The sequence below is a fragment of the Scyliorhinus torazame genome, chromosome 10 (assembly GCF_047496885.1).
Source record: "Scyliorhinus torazame isolate Kashiwa2021f chromosome 10, sScyTor2.1, whole genome shotgun sequence".
In the NCBI taxonomy this organism is placed as follows: Eukaryota; Metazoa; Chordata; class Chondrichthyes; order Carcharhiniformes; family Scyliorhinidae; genus Scyliorhinus; species Scyliorhinus torazame.
In genome coordinates this window covers 115206014-115226465 of record NC_092716.1, presented here as the reverse complement: position 1 = coordinate 115226465, position 20452 = coordinate 115206014, and the positions used below count along the sequence as shown (strand labels likewise).

The 20452-nt window shown below is 46.7% G+C and overlaps 1 protein-coding gene across 1 annotated transcript in view; it reads right to left on the bottom strand.

Annotated features, from left to right (window-relative positions):
- The window catches only part of hydin (HYDIN axonemal central pair apparatus protein), a 1604351-nt gene that overhangs the window by 909548 nt on the left and 674351 nt on the right, over nt 1-20452 (bottom strand). Inside the window, exon 21 of the mRNA XM_072518656.1 lies at nt 6277-6535. Within this exon, the coding sequence (XP_072374757.1) occupies nt 6277-6535 (259 nt within the window). The remainder of the gene's footprint in view (nt 1-6276; nt 6536-20452) is intronic.

The window sequence follows — 20452 nt, the reverse complement described above, 5'->3', positions numbered from 1 at the left end:
TCTACTGGTGTTGGAGGAGGATTAGCAGAATCACAAAATCAATGCAAAACAGGTTGGCCTAGGTACACAAGCTGATTGCAAAATAATGCATTGTTCATAACCTTTCCCTGCTATGAAACAGATAGAAAAGAGAATTGATAGGACAGTAATAAGAAAGGGTTTCAACTATGCGAATATTAACTGGGATAAATTCACAGTAAAAGGCATATAGGTGTAGAGTATAGCCACTTCATAACAAGCCCAACAAGAGAAGAACTGGTTTCAGGGAATTAAGCAGGGCAGGTGGAAGAGGTATGAGTGGGAGAGCATTTTGGTAGCAGTGATCACAATTCAGTTAGACTCAGAGTAGTTATGGAAAAGGATAAAAGCAGCCTGCTTTTGGTGTCCTGCCTTGCAACCTAAAGAGTCAGCAGGGAATGTAACCCCGCTGATCATTTTTCAAAAAATAAATTTAGTGTACCCAATTCATTTTTTCCAACTAAGGGGCAGTTTAGTGTGGCCAATCCACCTACCCTGGACATCTTTTAGGTTATGGGGGCAAAACCCACGCAAACACGGGGAGAATGTGCAAACTCCACACGGACAGTGACCCAGAGCCGGGGTCAAACCTGAGACCTCGGCGCCACGAGGTAGCAGTGCTAACCACTGCACCACCGTGCTGCCCAACAGCATAATGAAGTTAATGGAATGCTATCCTTTATTACGAGAGGAATTGAACATAAAAGTAGGAAAGACAAAAACCCGCCGGATTGCAGATCTTATACACTCATTTCGCTGCTTAATATAGATGCAAAAATACTCGCGAAGGTCCTGGCCAAGAGACTGAAGGACTATGTACCAGAAGTGGTCGTATAGGACCAGATGGGCTTTGCCAAGAATGGACAGCTAATTGCGAACATCAGAAGGCTGCTGAATACTGACCCCATCCAGGGTGACACCACCAGAGGTAATCATCTCTCTGGATGCAGAAAAGGTCCTCGACAGAGTCGAATGGAAGAACCTCATTGTGGTACAAGAGCTGTTTGGGCTAAGGACAGGGTTCACCTCATGGGTGAAACCCTGTAAAATGCCCCAAGGCGGGCGTTCGGACCAACACCACCAGCTCTGAATACATCCAGTTGCACAGAGGCACAAGGCAGGGATGACCACTGTCTCCGCTCCTGTTCGCCCTGGCAATTGAACCCTGACAATCACTCTGCGAGACGCAAGAGGCGGGATAGGTAATCAAAGAGGAGGCAGAGAGTACAGAATGTCACTCTATGCGGATGATCTGTCCCTCGACATCTCAGGCCTGCAGAATGGCTTGAAGCTCCTGAAAGAGTTTGGGGCCTTCTCGGGCTACATATGCAACCTGGGAAAAAGTGAGGTATGCCCAGTGATCAAACGGATCCACACATGGAATCTGACCAGTCTGGCTGAGGAAATCAAAAACAACCTACAGAGACAGGATGCACTCCCACTTTCCCATACAGGGAGGGTGCAGACAATCAAGATGAATGTACTGCCAAGGTTCCTCTTCCTATTTAGATCCATATCGATGTTCATCCCCAAGGCCTTCATCCCCAAGGAATAGATAAAATGATTATGATGTTTGTTGGAGGGTGGAGGGGGGTGGGGGGGGGGGGGGGGGGCAGAAAATCCAAAAAAAACCATGACAACACTGCAGAGGAGAAGAAGCATGGCCTGGTCCTTCCGAACTTGCAATATTACCACTGGGCAGCCACAGCCTAGAGGGTGAGGGGATGGGGAAAGGAGCTGAGCAAGGAATGGATGAAAATGGTAGAGTCCTCCTGCATGGGAACGACCATCCGAGCCTTAGCCACGACAGCACTCACATCGTACATGTCCAGCCCAGTGGTGGTAGCAACGCTAAAAATTTGGAACCATATGAGACTTAACCGAGGTAACCACAGATTCCCACCAGCCATGCTTGAAGCCACATTTAAGAGGTGGAGACAGGACGGAGGGACGCTCGCGACCAGGAACTTCTACATGGGGGGCAGACTTGCAACCCTGGACGAACTGATGGAGAGACTGGAGTTGCCGAACGGACAGGAGTTTCGGCATTTACAAATCAAAAACTTTATCCGCAAGGAGACAACGAGGTACCCTAGGGCCCCAAGAAACACAATGCTGGAGGAACTGCTGGCAATATGGAGAAAGGGAACTGTGGGGACATTTGCGGACGACGTTTAGAAAGGGCGAGAACACCACTAGACGGAGCAAGACAGGAACAGGAATACGAACTAGGGACAAAAGTAAGATGCGGACTCTGGAGCGAAGTGCTAAGTAGGGCCAACTCCACCTCCTCCTGTGCAAAGCTAAGTCTCATGCAGTTTAAAGTGCTGCAGAGAGCGCACCTAATCTAACCAGAGCAGGTTCTTCTTGGAGGTGGAGGACATGTGTGAACGGTGCCAGGGAAGCCCGGCCAGCCACGCCCACATGTTATTGGCCTGCCCCAGACTTGTCGGGTTCTGAACAGACTTCTTTGAGGCGATTTCCAAGGTTGTGGCAGTAACGGTGGAGCCGTGCCTGAGAGTGGCAGTCTTCGGGGTATCGGAACGGACAGAACTACTTCTGGGGAAGAGGGCCGATGCCCTGGTTTTTGCTTCCTTAATCAAAAGCCGGAGAATCCTGCTCGGCTGGTCATCAGCAGCACCATCCATAACTGCAAACTGGCTGACAGACCTATTGGAATTTCTCCATCTGGAGAAGACCAAATACGCCATCCAAGAATTGGACGAGGCCTTCCACAAGGCATGGGGGCCATTCACCAGCCTGTTGCAAGACCGGTTTGAGGCCAATAATGGATAGGAAAGGGGGGGGGGGGGTCCAGGGGGACCAAGAGGTGCCAACTTGACCACATGAGGCAGACAAGAACAAGGGGTGGCAGGAATGAAGGAATCCAGGGACGTATTGGGCTGGATTCTCCGATTTGGAAACTATGTCCTGACGCCGGCGTGGGAACGGTGGCATTTTACGACCAAAATATCGGCACAAAACAGGCACTGATCCTCCGTCTGGTGGGGGGCTAGCAGCCGTGAAGCACAGACCACCCAGCTCTAGTTGCTGATACGGCCGGTGAATTGCTGGGTCCGTGGCCGCACATACACATGGCGGCGGCCTGCAGCGGCCTCGCCGTGCAACATGGCACCGGCCACGCATGGGCCCGGCCTACCAAATAGTGCCCCCCCTTTGGCCAGGCTCACCAACCCTGGCCCACCGCCCACCAGTGCCCCCAGCCCCTGCCAAAGCCCCCCTGCCCACGGATCGGCTTTCCCCCCGACTGTGGCGGCACTGGACTCAGTCCGTAGCCGTCACGCCAAGTTCCCAAAAAGAAATAGCATGAAAGACTCACAGCATCAGGAACTCGGCCAGTCGGGGGGGGGGGGGCATTGGGGGGAGGGCCTCAGGTAACGTCCTGAGGCCGTTGATACGGCGTGCGACGTACTCTTATGCTGTTTTGGAGGGGGTGGAGCATCACAAACGCGGCGGAGCCTCTGATTTCGGCACCAACATGGATTCTCCAGCCGATTGACGAACGCGATTTTGGCATCGGAGCCGGAGAATCCCGCCCATCAGGAGGGAACACGGAAAAAGGGCGAAGGCACAAAGCCTTAGGGAAACAATAGCAAAATGCAAGACAAAAGATAGTCCATAACATCTATGGTGGAAAAAAGGGGGGAATGGGGATGAGGGTGGAGGGGGGGGGGAGAGAGCAAGTGGGGGGGGGGGGGGGGGAGGGCCTATGAAAGAAAAACAAGTAAATTGTACATAATAACCTTTTCTGTCACCTGCTGTAGTGTACAAATGTAAAATTCAATAAAAAACATTGAACAAAAATATATCTGGAGCTGGATTCTCCATTCCTGCGGCTAAGTGACGGCTCGAATGGAGAATCTGCGGGAGGTTTACATCAAAACAATCGCCGCGAATTCCTCACCAATTCCGGTACCGGTGAGGTGCTAGCACCAGCGCCGACCAGAACTCCCACCTACCGCGACGAAAACACCCGGAGAATGGCCGGGTCCTGGTCCATGCAAGCGCATGGTTGACGACCTGCATCGGTTATCATAGATAGATTATCATAGAATTTACAGTGCAGAAGGAGGCCATTCGGCCCATCGAGTCTGCACCGGCTCTTGGAAAGAGCACCCTACCCAAGGTCAACACCTCCACCCTATCCCCATAACCCAGTAACCCCACCCAACACTAAGGGCAATTTTGGACACTAAGGGCAATTTATCATGGCCAATCCACCTAACCTGCACATCTTTGGACTGTGGGAGGAAACCGGAGCACCCGGAGGAAACCCACGCACACATGGGGAGGATGTGCAGACTCCGCACAGACAGTGACCCAAGCCAGAATCGAACCTGGGACCCTGGAGCTGTGAAGCAATTGTGCTATGCACAATGCTACCGTGCTGCCCCATGATAACGGTCGCACCATGATGACATGACGCCGGCTGTGCACGGACCCAACCCGCCATCCACGACCCCACAGCCCCCGGCTAGAGAAATGGTTCCCGGCCGAGTGCGGCACAAGCCACCACGCCGGGTTCACGATTTGTGGGACCACATGTGGTCCGCGCCGTCGGGAACTTGGCACATCGGGCGCGGAGCATCGCGAGTGGGCCGGCCGATGAGGAGCGAATGGCATTGTGACTGAGCGCGGCGCGCGGCACGATAATACCATTTTGGAGGGGACGGAGCATAGCTGACCAGCGTCAAACCGGCGCCGGCTCCAATTTCGGCATTGGAGCCCATTCTCTGTCTGATCGCCAAACATGATTATGGCATCCGACAACGGAGAATCCCGCCTGTAGTGTCTGTAACTCGTTGGAGTAGTCAAGAGTTAAAGATCTTTAGAAAACCCAAATTATTGGTTGATTCACCTATGTCGGGAATTCGGGGTCTTTGGCACTGGAATTGACCGCGCACTCGCCCAGGGTGTCGTAACAGATTATTGATATTGATCCACATTGCTATGTCCTCTAATTGTCTTCCTCCCCTCCACTTCCTGAACAAAAGCATCCAGTTCAGCGTCAGGGAAACTTAGAACAAACTGGGCAGGATTCTCCTGTCCCTCAGTGATTACCCATTGAAGCCAACCCACGCTGCTGAGAAACCCATGGGCGTGGGTGCACTGCCAGTGGGAATCTCAATGACGGAGAATTTTAAAAATGAATTCATGCCCAGAAGCAAAAACAGTAAAGTTGGGGAAATAAGAACACTGGTCCGAGCTCTTTTTTCCTATTGCATGCAATAAAGGCATCATTGGCAAAGCCAGCATTTGTTGCCCATCTCTGATTGTCCTTGAACTGAAGGCAATTAAGGGTTGCTGTGGGTTTGGGGTGAAATGTATCCAGACCATTTAAGGATAGCAGATTCCGCCCCTAAAGGGCATTCGTGAAACAGATGGATTTTTCCAACAATTGATCATAGTTTCATGGTCAGCATTACTGAGACAAGCTTTATTTTACAGATTTATCAAATCAAATTAAATTCTAACAGCTGCCATGGTGGAATTTGAACCCATGTCCTCCAGAGGCCTACCCTGGGCCTCTGCATTACTAGTCTAGTGACAATTACCACTACATCCCCATCTTCTTCCTGCTTATAGCCTCTTTGATGCAGTTTACACAAGAGTGTCTTCCTTTTAACACATGTATGAACCTGGACCCTCTGATGAAGGGTACAGCCATTGAACAATATGATTATCAATCATTCAAATTAGCACATAGCACAAAGTTGACATGCTACCTGCATTTCAAGTAATGAGCATGAGTTAATACTTCATGGTGATTCCGTGTCAGTTTTCAAATTTAGACCCGTGGTGTAGATTACTTTTGAATGACATTGGGCGGGATTTGCCCAACCTTCCAACCAGCAGTATCTTCGGGGCCCACCAACCGTGACCCCCTCACCCTATTGCAGATTCCCCAGCAGCAGAACACGTGAGCCACACAAAACACTGTAGGCATGGGTGCGACTAGAGGTTCCCGCTGGCAGCCAATGGAGAGCTGCCTCTGCTGCCGGAAAACACGCTACCGGGGGGCCGGAAAACACCACCCATTGAAGTAGAACTCTACACTTCTTTTCAAAGATGCATAGATTGAGGGGTACCATAAAAGGTGTTTAGGTGTCGTTGATGTCAATGATGACGGGGCAGACTTGGCAGGCCAAATGATTTTTCCCAATACCCAAAGATGCTCATATAAACAATGATTTCAGACTAATTTCCATATGTTATTTAAAGGAGAATGTTCTTTACCATAGGTCGATCTGATTCTCCCTCAAGAATCAGTGTTTCGCTCCTGCCCGGTTTCAGGTCCATTCGCAGAGGTCTCATTTTGAAAGTGGAAATGTAGTGACCCATTGGAGCGGAATTTCGATACTTCATATCACGTGATACGGAGTGTTTCTGTGGACTGGGTTTAAAGATCAGGGGAAAGCCTGCTGTCTTCCAGTATATCTGATGGCGACGCCGTCCATGGTTTGTCAACTTAACCGAATAGCGACAAACATCGGAACTGTAATAAAATAGGACCAACAAAAAGGGTTATTAAAACATCAAGTATTACTCCGTTTGCAGTCACATAATACACAACTACAACAGGCTACAAAAAGGATCATTTAAGAGGGAGGTTTATAAGCCTGACAAGTAAGCTTTTGCCATTTAACGGTACATATGTACAATCAATGGAAAGGAATCACTCATCAAAGTTTCCATAAAGTGTCAATGCTCCGTCCAATTTAAAAATAGATGAATGAAGGAACATAGGGACCAGAATTAGCCATTCAAACCCTCAAGCTTGCTCCGTTACTCAATTAATTCATGGTTGGTCCGTATCTTAATTCCATTTGCTGCCTTTGGTTCCTCAGCCCTTAATGACACAAATCTATCAATGTCAAAGAATTTAACAAAACGATGAAAGTTTTGATAGACTAAATAAAGAGAAACTGTTTCTAAAGGCAGGTGGGTTAGTCACTAAAGGACATGGATTTAAGATAATAGGAAAAAGAACTAGAAAATACATAAAGGGAAAATGTTGCGCATTGAGTTGTTTTTGTGATCTGGAATGCACTCTTTGAACAAGTGTTGGAAGAAAATACAATAATAACTTTCAAAAGTGAATTGGATAAAATCTTGAAGATAATAACTGAGTTGTTGCAGAGTGGTCATAAATAGAGTATAATATAAACAGAGTCTAAAAGTTGGAATTTGGTGAGAGTCACAGTTCTCTGGTAACGAGTAAATGAGAAGCCTCAAATTCAAATTTATCTGAGTACTTTGAATTTAACTTAGACTAAATTAAATTAAAACTTTAAAAATTATAGAAGGAACTGCAAGTTAGTTAACGGAAACTATGGCCAAGATTGTTGTGGAATTGTGGAGACACTGGGGCCTTCAAAATGCTGGGTGGGACTTAGGTCTGGAAGCCCTGCTCCAATTCCTGGCAGATCCTATTTTAATTTATGAAATAGATCTCAAGGTCCTTATCCCATATGTGGGAACTACAAATCATAGAAGTCATGAATGTTCTTGACCAGTAAGGTATGTGCAACTGTCAAGCTGCCAAGTACTTTAAATGACCAACCCTACAACAGCTGCCTGTTGAAAAAAGACTGCCTGTCTGTGAAGACTGTTCTATGAGTTTCAATAGCTGTTTGTTGACATTAGCCAAAGTACTATCCTGACACCATTATTAATGTTTGTCTACTTTCTACAGGTTATAATTAACACAGTGGGGTAGAGAGTATAGGTTCACAGTTATATTCACTGTTGAAATCTGTTATTAAAGGATTATCTATCCTTGATGTGGGGTGATGAATACAATTTGCTTTGCTATGGGATTACATACCTGAGGGGATTTTTAAAATGTTATTCATTCATACAGGCGGCATTGGGGTGGCACAGTTGCACAATGGTTAGCACTGCTGCCTCACAGCGCCAGATATGTGGGTTCAATTCCAGCCTTGGGTGACTATCAGTGTGGAGTTTGCACTTTCATAGAATCATAGAATCAACAGCATGGAGACAGGCCCTTCGGCCCAAACTGGTCCATGCCAACCAAAAAGCTCATCTAAGCTAACCTCATTTGCCTGCATTTGGCCCATATCCCTCTAAACCTTTCCTATCCATGTATCTGTCCAAATGCCTTTTAAATGTTGTCAATCTCCCTGCCTCAACCACTTTCTCTGGCAGCTCATTCCACATACGTACCATCCTCTGTGTAAAAAGCTTGCTCCTCAGGTTTCCATTAATTCTTTCCCCTCTAGTTCTCGATTCCCCAACTCTGGGAAAAAGACTGAGTGCTTTCACCCTATCCATGACTCTCATGTCTTATACACCTCTATAAGATCACCTCTGTCTCCTATGCTCCAAAGGAAAAGGTCCTATCCTGTCCAATCATTTCCTATAACTCAGTCCGAAATGCGGGCAATTGGGACTACCTTAGTGGTGAAAATTGGGCGGCATGGACAAGTTGGGCCGAAGGGCCTGTTGCCATGCCGCAAACCTCTATAACTCTATGATGCCTAGCAAAATCCTTGTAAATCTTTTCTGCACTCTTAATAGTTTAATATCTTTCCTATAGCAAGGCGACCAAAACTGAACACGTTACTCCAGATGCAGCCTCTTCAACGTCCTGTATAATTGCAACCTAATTTCCCAACTTCTATACTCATTGCCCTGACTGATGAAGGCCAACATGCCAAAAGCCTTCTTCACTGCTCTATCTACCTTTAGAGAACCGTGCACCTGAACTCCAAGGTCCCTCTGTTCCACGATATTCCCTAAGGTCCTACCATTCACCGTGAAAATCCTACCTTGATTTGACTTTCCAAAATGTAACACAGTTATCTCTATTGAACTCCATTTGCCATTTCTCGGCCCACTTCCCCAGCTGATCACAGCTCCTGCTGCAATTTTTGATAACCTTCCGACAAGCATCCTTCCACCATTACCATCTGCTTCCTATCATCAAGCCAATTGTATATCCAATTTGCCAACTATTCCTGGATTTCATGTGATCTAGCCTTCCAGAACAGCCTACCATGTGGAACTTTATCAAAGGCCTTACCGAAGTCCGTATAGACTACATTTCCGCCCTGCCCTCATCAACCTTCCTGGTCACTTCATCAAAGAACTCTAACAAATTTGTAAGGCATGATCTCCCAAACACAAAGACGTGCTGACTACTCCTAATCAAACCCTGTCTTTCCAAATGCCTGTATATCTTACCCCTCAGAATCCTCTCTAGTAACTTACCCACCACAGATGTTAGGCTTACCGGTCAATAAGTCCCAGGTTTTTCTTTGCAGCCCTTCTTAAATAAGTGTGGTGATGTGCATCAATGTAAATGCATGTAGACTAGCTAGACACTAGAGGGAGCACCAGAAACATCACAAACACACACTCAACCAATGGATCAGTTAGATGGGACACGACCAATGGACATTCACGATGCACTCAGAGGTGACACGACCACAGAGGGGCATTACACCAACCCATATATAAAGGACACCACACACACGATCTGCCTCTTTCCAGTGGAGACAGTCAGTGAGTACAGACACAGGGTTGATTCAATATTACACCCACCACATGTATTGCAGCAACTGGTTCGTCAGTCTGGGTAGCTATAGTAGGATGAGCAGTAGTGTCGAACCCGAGTAATAGAAGTGTAAATAGTTTAATAAACGTGTTGAAGTTATCTCCACGTCTGAACCTTCCTTTGTCAAGTGCACCACAAGGAAACCGCTTATGTTACACCTACAACATAACAAATCTTGGTACCAGAGTGAACTATTTCAATCCATATAGCCATACCTCAGCGTACAGTGACAACCAGCAATGATACCCAGGCAAGATGTTCGAGATCCGGGTTCCGCAGCAGCTCCAGTGCCACGACGATCTCTGCGAAAACTGGCGGGTATTCTGGCAAATGTTTGAAATCTTCCTGGTAGCAGCCGAACTAGAAGATGTGGCTGATGCTGAAAAGACAGAGCTTCTCCTCACCATCGCCGGTGCCAGAGCAGAAGAAATCTTAAAAAAATTCAAGTTCTCCAAGGGGCAAAACAGGAGCTACTTCCAGGCAGTCCTGGACAAATTCGGCAAATACTGTGAGGAAAACACACTCCAATCAGCAAGAAAAGGTCAGAGAAGCGCCAGTACTCACCACGAGGCCTAGATCCCGGAGCAGAGAACAATTTTGATCGGCGGCCATCTTTCTAAAGGGACTGCACTTGCGCAGTTGCGCGAGAAGTGCACAGAACGGGAAGGTCCGTTTGCGTATGCGTGAAATGCCGCGCATGCGCAAATGAGAACAAGGCCCAAAGTAAAGGAACAGCGATCTGCGCATGCGCAATCGCTTCCTACACGCTACGTCACGCGCGTCATGATGTCAGAGGCCCCGGACCACGCCCATTTAAAGGGCAAATGTCCCAAATCAAAGAAAAAATCTTTTAAAGCCGTAAAACAACCTTCATTCACCTGGAATGACAGCACAATGCCTCAAATTGAACCAGGAAATGAAGTTAACCTCCGAAGAACCCTGCAACAAGCAGTTACCTATGCCCAAACCGATGATTCCGACCTTGAATACTTCGAAACCAACCGTTACATTTTCTCTGGACCTCGCGAGCCCAATGCCAGCTCCGATGCAAACAGTGATGATATGGTCCTAGAAGACAACGACTCAGACGAACCTTTCACCTTGGGAGGCTACCCCAGTACCAAATCCAAACCGCAACTAGACGTGTTGCACATTGACGACCCCGACGACGAGTTCTTCGGATTTGAGGATCTTCAGCCCAGCAGATATGACATCCCGACTCATGAGTGCAGGATTATGCTGCGGCCTGACACCAAAGGAGCGGTACAAGCCCAAAGAAAGCGGCCTGCTGCCACACAGAGCATGGTCCACGCACCGCTCAGGGGGCACGATTCTCCGACCCCCCGCCGGGTCGGAGAATCACCAGGGGCTGGCGTGAATCTCGCCCCCGCCGTGTCCCGGATTCTCCGCTACCAGAGAATCGGCTGGGGCGGGAATTGCGCCGCGCCGGTCGGCGGGCTCCACCTGGCGATTCTCCGGCCCGCGATGGGCCGAAGTCCCGCCGCCAGCCGGCGTGGATTGAACCACCTACCTGACCGGCGGGAGCAGACTGCGTGAGCGGACTCGGGGGTCCTGGGGGGGGCGTGGGGCGATCTGGCCCTGGGGGGTGCCCCCACGGTGGCCTGGCCCGCGATCTGGCCCGCCGATCGGCGGGTGGGCCTGTGCCGTGGGGGCACTCTTTTTCTTCCGCCTTCGCCATGGTCTTCACTATGGCGGAGGCGGAAGAGATCCCCTCCACAGCGCATGCGCGGGGATGCCATGAGCGGCAGCTGACGCACCCGCGCATGCGTCGCCCGGCGAAGTCCTTTCGCTGCCTTTCCCGCCAGCCGGCGGGGCGGAAATCACTCCGGCGCGGGCCTAGCCCCTCAAGGTAAGGGCTTGGCCCCTAAAGGTGCGGAGAATTCCGCACCTTTGGGGCTGCGCGACATCCGGAGTGGTTCCCGCCACTCCATTACGGCGGATTCACCCGCCCCACCGGGTAGGGGAGAATCCCGGCCAGGATTCCCAACTCTACGAAAGAAGACACGCAAGACTCCACACCGCAGTCCTTGCATGAACAAGAAGTGACTCCAGTGTCACAAGCCTCCACAGAGAGCTTGTGGACAGCCTCCACGATAGAAGCAATGCAAGATTCCGACACGCAGTCCTTGCAGGAACAAGACCATGAGGGTCCAGCACCCTTCTCTGACCAACTAGCGGCAGATGATGCAAGTCTGCCATGCTCAAGTAAACAGCAAGAAGACTATGACAGTCTACCATGCTCCAGTGCACAGCAGGATAACCTGCTACAGTGAAGAACAAAGCGACGATGACAGTCCAAGCCCAAATGAAGGACAACAGCAAGACAATGACAGTCCACCCACATTGTTTGCACCACCAGATGAAGACTCTGACAATTTACCCAACCCAAGTGAACAACAAGCAGCTACTGAGGATGTACCTATGGTACGTGAGACGAGTGACGACAGCATCCCACTTCCCATGCAAGGTGTGCAAAGTGACAGACCTCAGCTATTGTGTACAGAGGCACTCGACGATCACTGTGAGACCACTGGTGACTCCGGTGACACCACGATACTTCCACTCATTCGCTCGAACCTCTCCACAAGTCAATGCATTCCTGCATGTTCCGACTCCAGACGTGCAGCTTCAAGAAATCTCAGCTGACTTCAGTGAACCTGCTAAGACTCCGGACGGGGAGCATCAACAAACCAACACTGACTCAGTTAAAACAGACCAGACTCCAGATGGGGAGCAACCAAACGCCGACTCTGATTCACGTAAGCCGGACTTTACTCCAGACAGGGAGCGCCACAACCTCAGTGATGGCACGCTCAGGGTGACAGCAGATGCCACAACGACAGGAGATGGATCACTTAACAATTCCACTGGGTCAGTAATAACAAGCAGCGGGTAGAGGGGTCAATTACTAGGGGGCATAGGTTTAAGGTGCGAGGGGCAAGGTTTAGAGTAGATGTACGAGGCAAGTTTTTTTACACAGAGGGTAGTGGGTGCCTGGAACCCGCTGCCGGAGGAGGTGGTGGAAGCAGGGACGTTTAAGGGGCATCTTAGCTGGGGAGTCGTAACAGAAGCTATATTTTGTAACAATACGAAAGACCTTCAACAATCACTTATGCTGAATTGTTCAAACCTTTCAAATAGTTAACATTCAAAAACATGGTAACTTAGTTGCTGAAGCAAAATCAAAACACTGCAGATGCTAGCAATTTGAAATGGAAACAAAATGCTGAAAATACTCCTTTCTGACGAAGTTCATTTCTCTCTGCACAGATGCTGTCCAGCCTGCTCAGTATTTCCAGCATTTTGTTTTTTAATAACATAAGATATTCCTGACTGGAAGTAGGATTTGCAGTTGTAGCTGTTCTCCAAAGCATTCAATTACATTTCAATTATGAACAGAAAATGCTGGCAAAACTCAGCAGATCTGGCACATCTGTGGAGAGAGAAACAGAGTTAACATTGAGTCCAAAATGACTTTTCAGATCTGGAGAGAGGTAGAATATTTACTGCTGTTGAAGGGGTTTTCTTTTAGAAATTACCCATATTTTAAAGATATTGTAAACACTATTTTATTTTGTGAAGTACTTCTTGGGAAGACCAATTAGAGGAGGAATTGTTGTTTGGGCACCTTGCCAAGTCCACTGAGACCTGTGTAATGTCCAGAAATCTTGATGCCATTCCTGATTCTTTCCCTGATCACATTCTCTTCAAACATGAATCCCAATACTTCACCCATTTAAGAAGTGTACGCTCGCCTGAAATAGTATTAACTAGCTGAATGTGCTGCTTAGGAAGGTGCAAATTTGTGACCACGGCTGATGTGTGCAGCCAGTGAGCAGTGAGTACTGCTAGTGTTTGCTGCATGCAGCAATCCTTCAGGTGAGCAGACAGCGCGCTGCATTATTTGAATAGAAGCAGGTTAATTGGGTATCATGCTCCTGCACTTATTTTTGGAATATATAAATAGCCCATTGAATTTAAATTGTACAAGCATGGTACTTTGACTGAAAGGCTGTCTCTGATTAAATGCAAATCCTTCCTCTGCATTGGTTACTTTCGGAGCAGGGGCAAACTGAAGAATAATGAATCTTTCAGCAATGCCGGCAGATCTGACAACCTGAGAAATAGCATTTCCTTACGCACAGCTGGATAGATGAAACTCAGAACCAAAAAAAATTGCACTTTCAACAAGCAGAACCATTAACTCAGTAGTTCTGTAGAAGAGTAATTTAGACCCGAAACATTAACTCTGTTTCTCACCACAGATGCTGCCAGACTTGCTGAGTTTATCCAGCATTTTCTGGTTTTATTTCAGATTTGCAGCGTTCACCTTCTATTTTTATTATCCATTAACTCACTGATCTGAAAAGCTAAAGAATGCACAAATACACCATTCAAATCACAAGAGTAATCTTTCCGCTCTGCAAGTGGCCGTTTTCCAATTACATGTTCTTGGTCCCTGCTAAGCTTTGGTGGGATTGATTTGTAAAAGGGGTGGGTTATGTTGCGTGTAATAGCTTCTTATGATTCCTTGCCTATGAAGGGATTTGAACACAAGAATGAAAGTTTCAAATTCAAGGCATTGGTGGACCAGGAGCCAAGCTAGATCAGTGATGCATATGTGGGAGTTGATACAAGTTCCAAAACACGCAGCCACGTTTTGGATGATCTCAAATTTATAGGAGGGTGGAAAATGGGAGGTCATCCAACAGAGCTGTGGAACAGTTGATTCTGGATTGACAAAAGACTGGATCAATATGGGCTGTGGCAGAGATGGATGATGTAGTGGGGATGGAACCAAGCATTGTCATGAATTTGCCTCGAAACAGCAGGAAAACAAATTTCACAACACAGGGTCAAAAACTACAGCAGGTTCCCCCCACCACGCCGAGGCACAGGGTGGAGAAACTGACCTCCACCCCAACAGACCCAGGCGGCATGGTGGCACAGTGGTTAGCATTGCTGCCTCACATCTCCAAGGATCCAAGTTCAATTCTGGCCTTGGGTGACTGCGTTAAGTTTGCACTTCCTCCCCGTGTCTGCGTGGGTTTCTTCCGAGTGCTCCGGTTTCCTCCAACAGTTCAAAGATGTGCAGGATAGGTGCATTAGCTACGCTAAATTGCTCCTTCGTGTCCCAAAGGTTAGGTGGGGTTACTGGGTTACGGGGATAGGGTGGGGGCGTGGGCAGGTGCAGACCCGATGGGCCGAATGGCCTCCTTCTGCACTGCAAATTCTATAATTCTACAAAGGGATGCCTAGAGACAGCAATGCCCAGTATTCAAAAGGCCGCTTGAGATAGAACATAGAACTGTACAGCACAGTACAGGCCCTTCCGCCCACGATGTTGTGCTGAACTAGTCTGAAACTAAGATCAAATCAACCTACTCCCAATCATTCTAGTGCACTCCATATACCTATCCAATAACCGCTTGAAAGTTCCTAAAGTGTCCGACTCCACTACCATAGCTGGGAGTGCATTCCACGCCCCAACCAGGCTCTGAATAAAGAACCTACCTCTGACATCCCTCCTATATCTCCAACCATGAACCTTATAGTTATACCCCTTGTAACAGCTACATCCACCCGAGGAAAAAGTCACTGAACGTCCACTCTATCTATCCCTGTCATCATCTCATACACCTCAATTAAGTCACCTCTCATCCTCCTTCACTCAAATGAGAAACGTCCTAGCTCCCTCAACCTTTCCTCATAAGACCTACCCTCCAATCTAGGCAGCATCCTGGTAAATCTCCTTTGCTCCCTTTCCAATGCTTCCACATCCTTCCTATAATGAAGTGACCAGAACTGCACATAATACTCCAAATGTGGTCCAACCAAGGTCTTGCACAGTTGCACCATAACCTCATGGCTCTTAAACTCAATCCCCCTGTTAATAAATGCTAACACACTATAGGCTTTCTTCACAGCTCTATCCACTTGGGTGGCAACCTTCAGAGATCTATGGACATGAACTCCGAGATCTCTCTGCTCCTCCACATTCTTCAGAACCCTGCCGATAACCCTGTAATCCGCATTCCAATTTGTCCTACCAAAATGAATCACCTCACACTTATCAGGGTTAAACTCCATCTGCCACTTTTCAGCCCAGCTCTGAATCCTATCAACGTCTCTTTGCAGCCTACAACAGCCCTCCACATTATCCACTACTCCACCAATTTTGGTGTCATCAGCAAATTTACTAACCCAACCTTCAACTCCATCATCCAAGTCATTGATAAAAATCACAAATAGTAGAGGACCCAGCACTGATCCCTGTGGTTTCACTGCTGGTAACTGGGCTCCAGGATGAAATTTTACCATCTACCACCACCCTCTGTCTTCTTTGTGATAGTCAGTTACTGATCCAATTGGCCAAATTTCCCTCTGTGCCATGCCTCCTTACTTTCTGCATGAGCCGACCATGGGGCACCTTCTCAAACACCTCACTAAAATCCATGTATACGACATCGACTTCTCTACCTTCATCTATGTACTTAGTTACCTCCTCAAAGAATACAATCAAACTTGTGAGGCAAGTTTGACTATCCTGGATTAAGCTGAATCTTTCCAAATGATCATAAATCCTATCCCTCAAGACACTTTCCAATAATTTACCTATGATCGACGTGAGACTAACCGGCCTATAATTCCCAGGGTTATACCTATTCCCTTTCTTGCACAAGGAGACAACATTCACCTCTCTCCAGTCTTCTGGCACTATTCCTGTAGACAGTGAGGACATAAAGATCAAAGCCAAAGGCTCTGCAATCTCATCCCACACTTCCCAAAGAATCCTTGGATATATCCCATCAGGCCCAGGGGACATATCTATCCTCAGGCTTCTCAAAATTTCTAACACATCTTCCTTCCAAATATCTACCTCCTCCAGCCTACCAGCCTGTATCGCACTATCCTCCTCAACAACAAGGCCCCTCTCCTTTGTGAACACTGAAGAAAAGTATTCATTTAGGGCCTCTCCTTTATCTTCAGACTCCATGCACACGTTCCCACTCCTGTCCTTGACCGGCCCTAACTTCACCTTGGTCATTCTTTTATTCCTCACATAAGTGTAAAAAGCCTTGGGGCTTTCCTTGATCCTACCCGCCAAGGACTTCTCATGCCCCCTCCTAGCTCTCCTAAGCCCTTTCTTGAGCTTCTTCCTAGCTATCTTGCATCCCTCAAGTGCCCTAACTGAACCTTGTTTTCTTATCCTTACATAAGCCCCATTCTTCCTCTTGACAAGACATTCAACCTCTTTTGTAAACCATGGTTCCCTCACTCGACCATTTCCTCCCTGCCTGACAGGCACATACATATCAAGGACACGCAGTTTTTGCTCCTTGAACAAACTCCACGTCTTAATTGTGCCTATCCCTGACAGTTCCTGTTTACATCTTATACTCCCAATTCATGCCTAATCGCATCGTAATTACCCTCCCCCAGTTATAAACCTTGCCCTGCCGTATGTTCCTATCCCTCCCCATTGCTATAGTGAAAGTCACCGAATTGTGGTCACTATCTCCAAAGTGCTCTCCCACAACCATATCGAACACTTGGCCCGGTTCATTGCCCAGTACCAAATCCAATGTGGCCCTGCCTCTTGTCGGTCTATCCACATATTGTGTGAGGAAACCCTCCTGCACACACTGGATAAAAACAGCCCCATCCAAACTATTCGAATTATAGTGGTTCCAATCAATATTTGGAAAGTTAAAGTCACCCACGACAACTACCCTGTGACTGCCGCACCTATCCAAAATCTGCATTGCAATCTTTTCCTCCACATCTCTGTTACTGTTTGGGGCCTATAGAAAACTCCTAACAAATTGACCGCTCCTTTCCTATTTCTAACTTTAACCCACACTACCTCAGGAGACAGATACTCCTCAAACTGCCTTTTTGCAGCCATTATACTATCCTTGATTAACAATGCTACTCCTCCACCTCTTTTACCACCTTCCCTAATCTTACTGAAACATCTAAACCCCGGAACCTCCAACAACCATTCCTGCTCCTGTTCTATCCACATCTCCGTAATGGCCACAACATCGTAATCCCAGGTACCAATCCATGCTTCAAGCTCACCAACCTTATTCCTGATGCTCTTCGCACTGAAGATGCTTCGCTTCCAGTAACAAGATTGTAAGGCATTTTTGATAAGATTTAGATGTGAATCGTTTAGAGTATAAACGGTTTACCCAGGCAATTGGGAAGATTATGGAGGTATACGTTGTTAAGTAATGGGTTAAGAGGCATTGCAATTAGTTGTCTCATTTATGTTAAGTATCCATTAATTGACACTGATCTGTAAAGGGACTTCAGGTGGCCTCTGTCAGGTGGTGTGTTGTTAAGAGTTTTGTGCAGAGGCTGTGGAAGTGAAATAAATGGTGGTTGGTGAAAAGGAAACAAGAACTTTAGACTCTTCATTTCACAGCAACTACAGCGTCTAACAATGGGAGCAAAGGATGGTTGCTGGGCAAATGTCAAGGTTTGAAAGATACAACTTTTCCTGATCAAACCAAGGAGTGAGTGAGAAGGAAAAAAAAAATGATACATGGCTGAACCCAGGATAAAGATGGCTGGATATGACTATCCTCCCTTATTTTCTGAAAGGGAATCGTACGACCAATGGAGAAGTAGTTACGTGGACTAAAGTAACTGCTTTGGGAAAGAGAAAACAAGGTATGGCATTGGCTCTTTCTCTACCATATGTCAGTAAAATCCGAAACAAAGTGCTTTCTGAGCTGGAATTGGAAGAGTTAGACTCAGAAGAAGGTCTGGAGACTTTATTACATTATATGGATAAGATTTATAAGAAAGATGACTTGTTAAGTGCGTATGAAGCATGGTCGGATTTTGATAAGTTCCGGAAAATGGAGGATATCTCCATGGAAGACTATATAATGGAATTTGGCAGATCATATAAAAGGCTGCAGAAACACAATCTGGAATTTCCAGTCTGTGTTGGCCTTTAAATTACTTGACTGTGCTAGAGTGAGCAACATGGATAGGCTCCTGGTTTTGACAGGAGTTCAGTTTACTGATAAGGATACCTTATTGGAACAGATGACAAAAGCTTTACAAAAGTTTCTGGGGAAACATTCGATTCCGATGGCTCTGATGACCCAAATAGGTCAGCCTGCAATAAGGCAGAATATGGAAGATACACTAGTAACAGGATGGCAAAATCGTATGGCTACAAACAGGGCTCAAGACTATAGACGGAGACCGAGACAAGGAAATTATGAAGACAGAAACCCAGTTAGAACCTACAGTAGGAAGATGAACCCCAGAAATGCACGGGGCATGATAAATCGATGTTTTCGATGTTACTCTCAATACCATTATGCTTTCAACTGTCCAACTCGTTATGATAGAGTGTTTGAAGCGACACATGACACGGAAGAGTCAGAAGAGGAAAAAGATAGTGACCAGAAAGAAGGCATTGTCCCATTGACAAGCAGTTTTACGCCGGTAATGAGGGTATTGGTTGCAGAATCCTTCAACTGTGCTGTATTGGACAGTGGCTGCACATCTACTGTGTGTGGAATTGACTGGTTAAAATGTTACCTGGACTCTTTGAATGCTGAAAATCGTAACATGGTTAAGGAATTTGAAAGTTCCACAAGTTTCAGGTTTGGGGATGAAAATACTCTGAAGTCGCTGAAAAGAGTGGTGATCCCTTGCAATATTGCCGGAGTGAATCATTTCATTAGCACGGATGTTGTATCAAGTGAGATACCTTTGCTTCTGAGCAGATCGTCGATGAAGAAAGCACACATGAAACTGGATATGGAACAGGATAAGGCAACAGTTTTTGGAAAGACTGTGGACTTATAATTTACACAGTCGGGACACTATTGTATTCCATTACTGACAAATAATTTTTCAAGTAGAGTGGTTAAGGATGTGTTAATGGTAGTTGAAAATGGGACTTTAGCTGATAAAAAGCTTGTGGTATTAAAACTGCACAGGCAATTTGCACATCCGTCTCCTCGGAGGCTGAAAAATGTATTAAAGGATGCAGGGGTAAGGGATGACGACTATACTAAACTGATAGAACAGGTTAGTGACCGCTGTGATGTTTGTAGGACGTACAGAAGGACGACCGATAGTAACCCTACCTTTGGCCAGGGATTTTAACGGCATTGTGGCCATGGACCTTAAGATCTGGGATAAAGCAAATGATATATTTATTTTGCATTTTGTAGATTTAGCAACCAGATTTAGTCAATCAACGATTGTACGAAGTAAAGAAAAGAAAATTCTGGATCAAATCGTGGAAAAATGGATAGGGACAGGAAAGGGTCCACATGAAAAATTTCTTACGGACATTGAGGGAGAATTTGCTAATGATGAGTTTAGGGATATGCGTGAAAACATGAATATAAGAGTTATGAATACAGCTGCAGAAAGCCCATTTAGCAATGGTGTCTGTGAAAGAAATCATGCTGTCATCGATGACATGCTTCGGAAAATTTTGGCAGATCGACCAAATTGCAGGCTAAATTCAGCTTTAGCATGGGCAGTACATGCAAATAATTCATTGCAGATGGTTGGGGGCTATAGTCCTCATCAATTAGTGTTTGGTAGAAATCCTAAAATTCCGTCCATTTTGGATGACCAGCCTCCAGCTTGAAGGAGACTACAATTAGCTCTGGTTTTGCTGAACATTTAAATGCATTACATAGCAGTAAAAAAGCTGTTTTGGAAGCAGAAGTCTCTGAAAGAATTCGCAGAGCTTTAGGATTTAACTAAGGCCATCAGATGACGTTTTTCAGCAAGGAGGCCTGGTATACTATAAGAGAG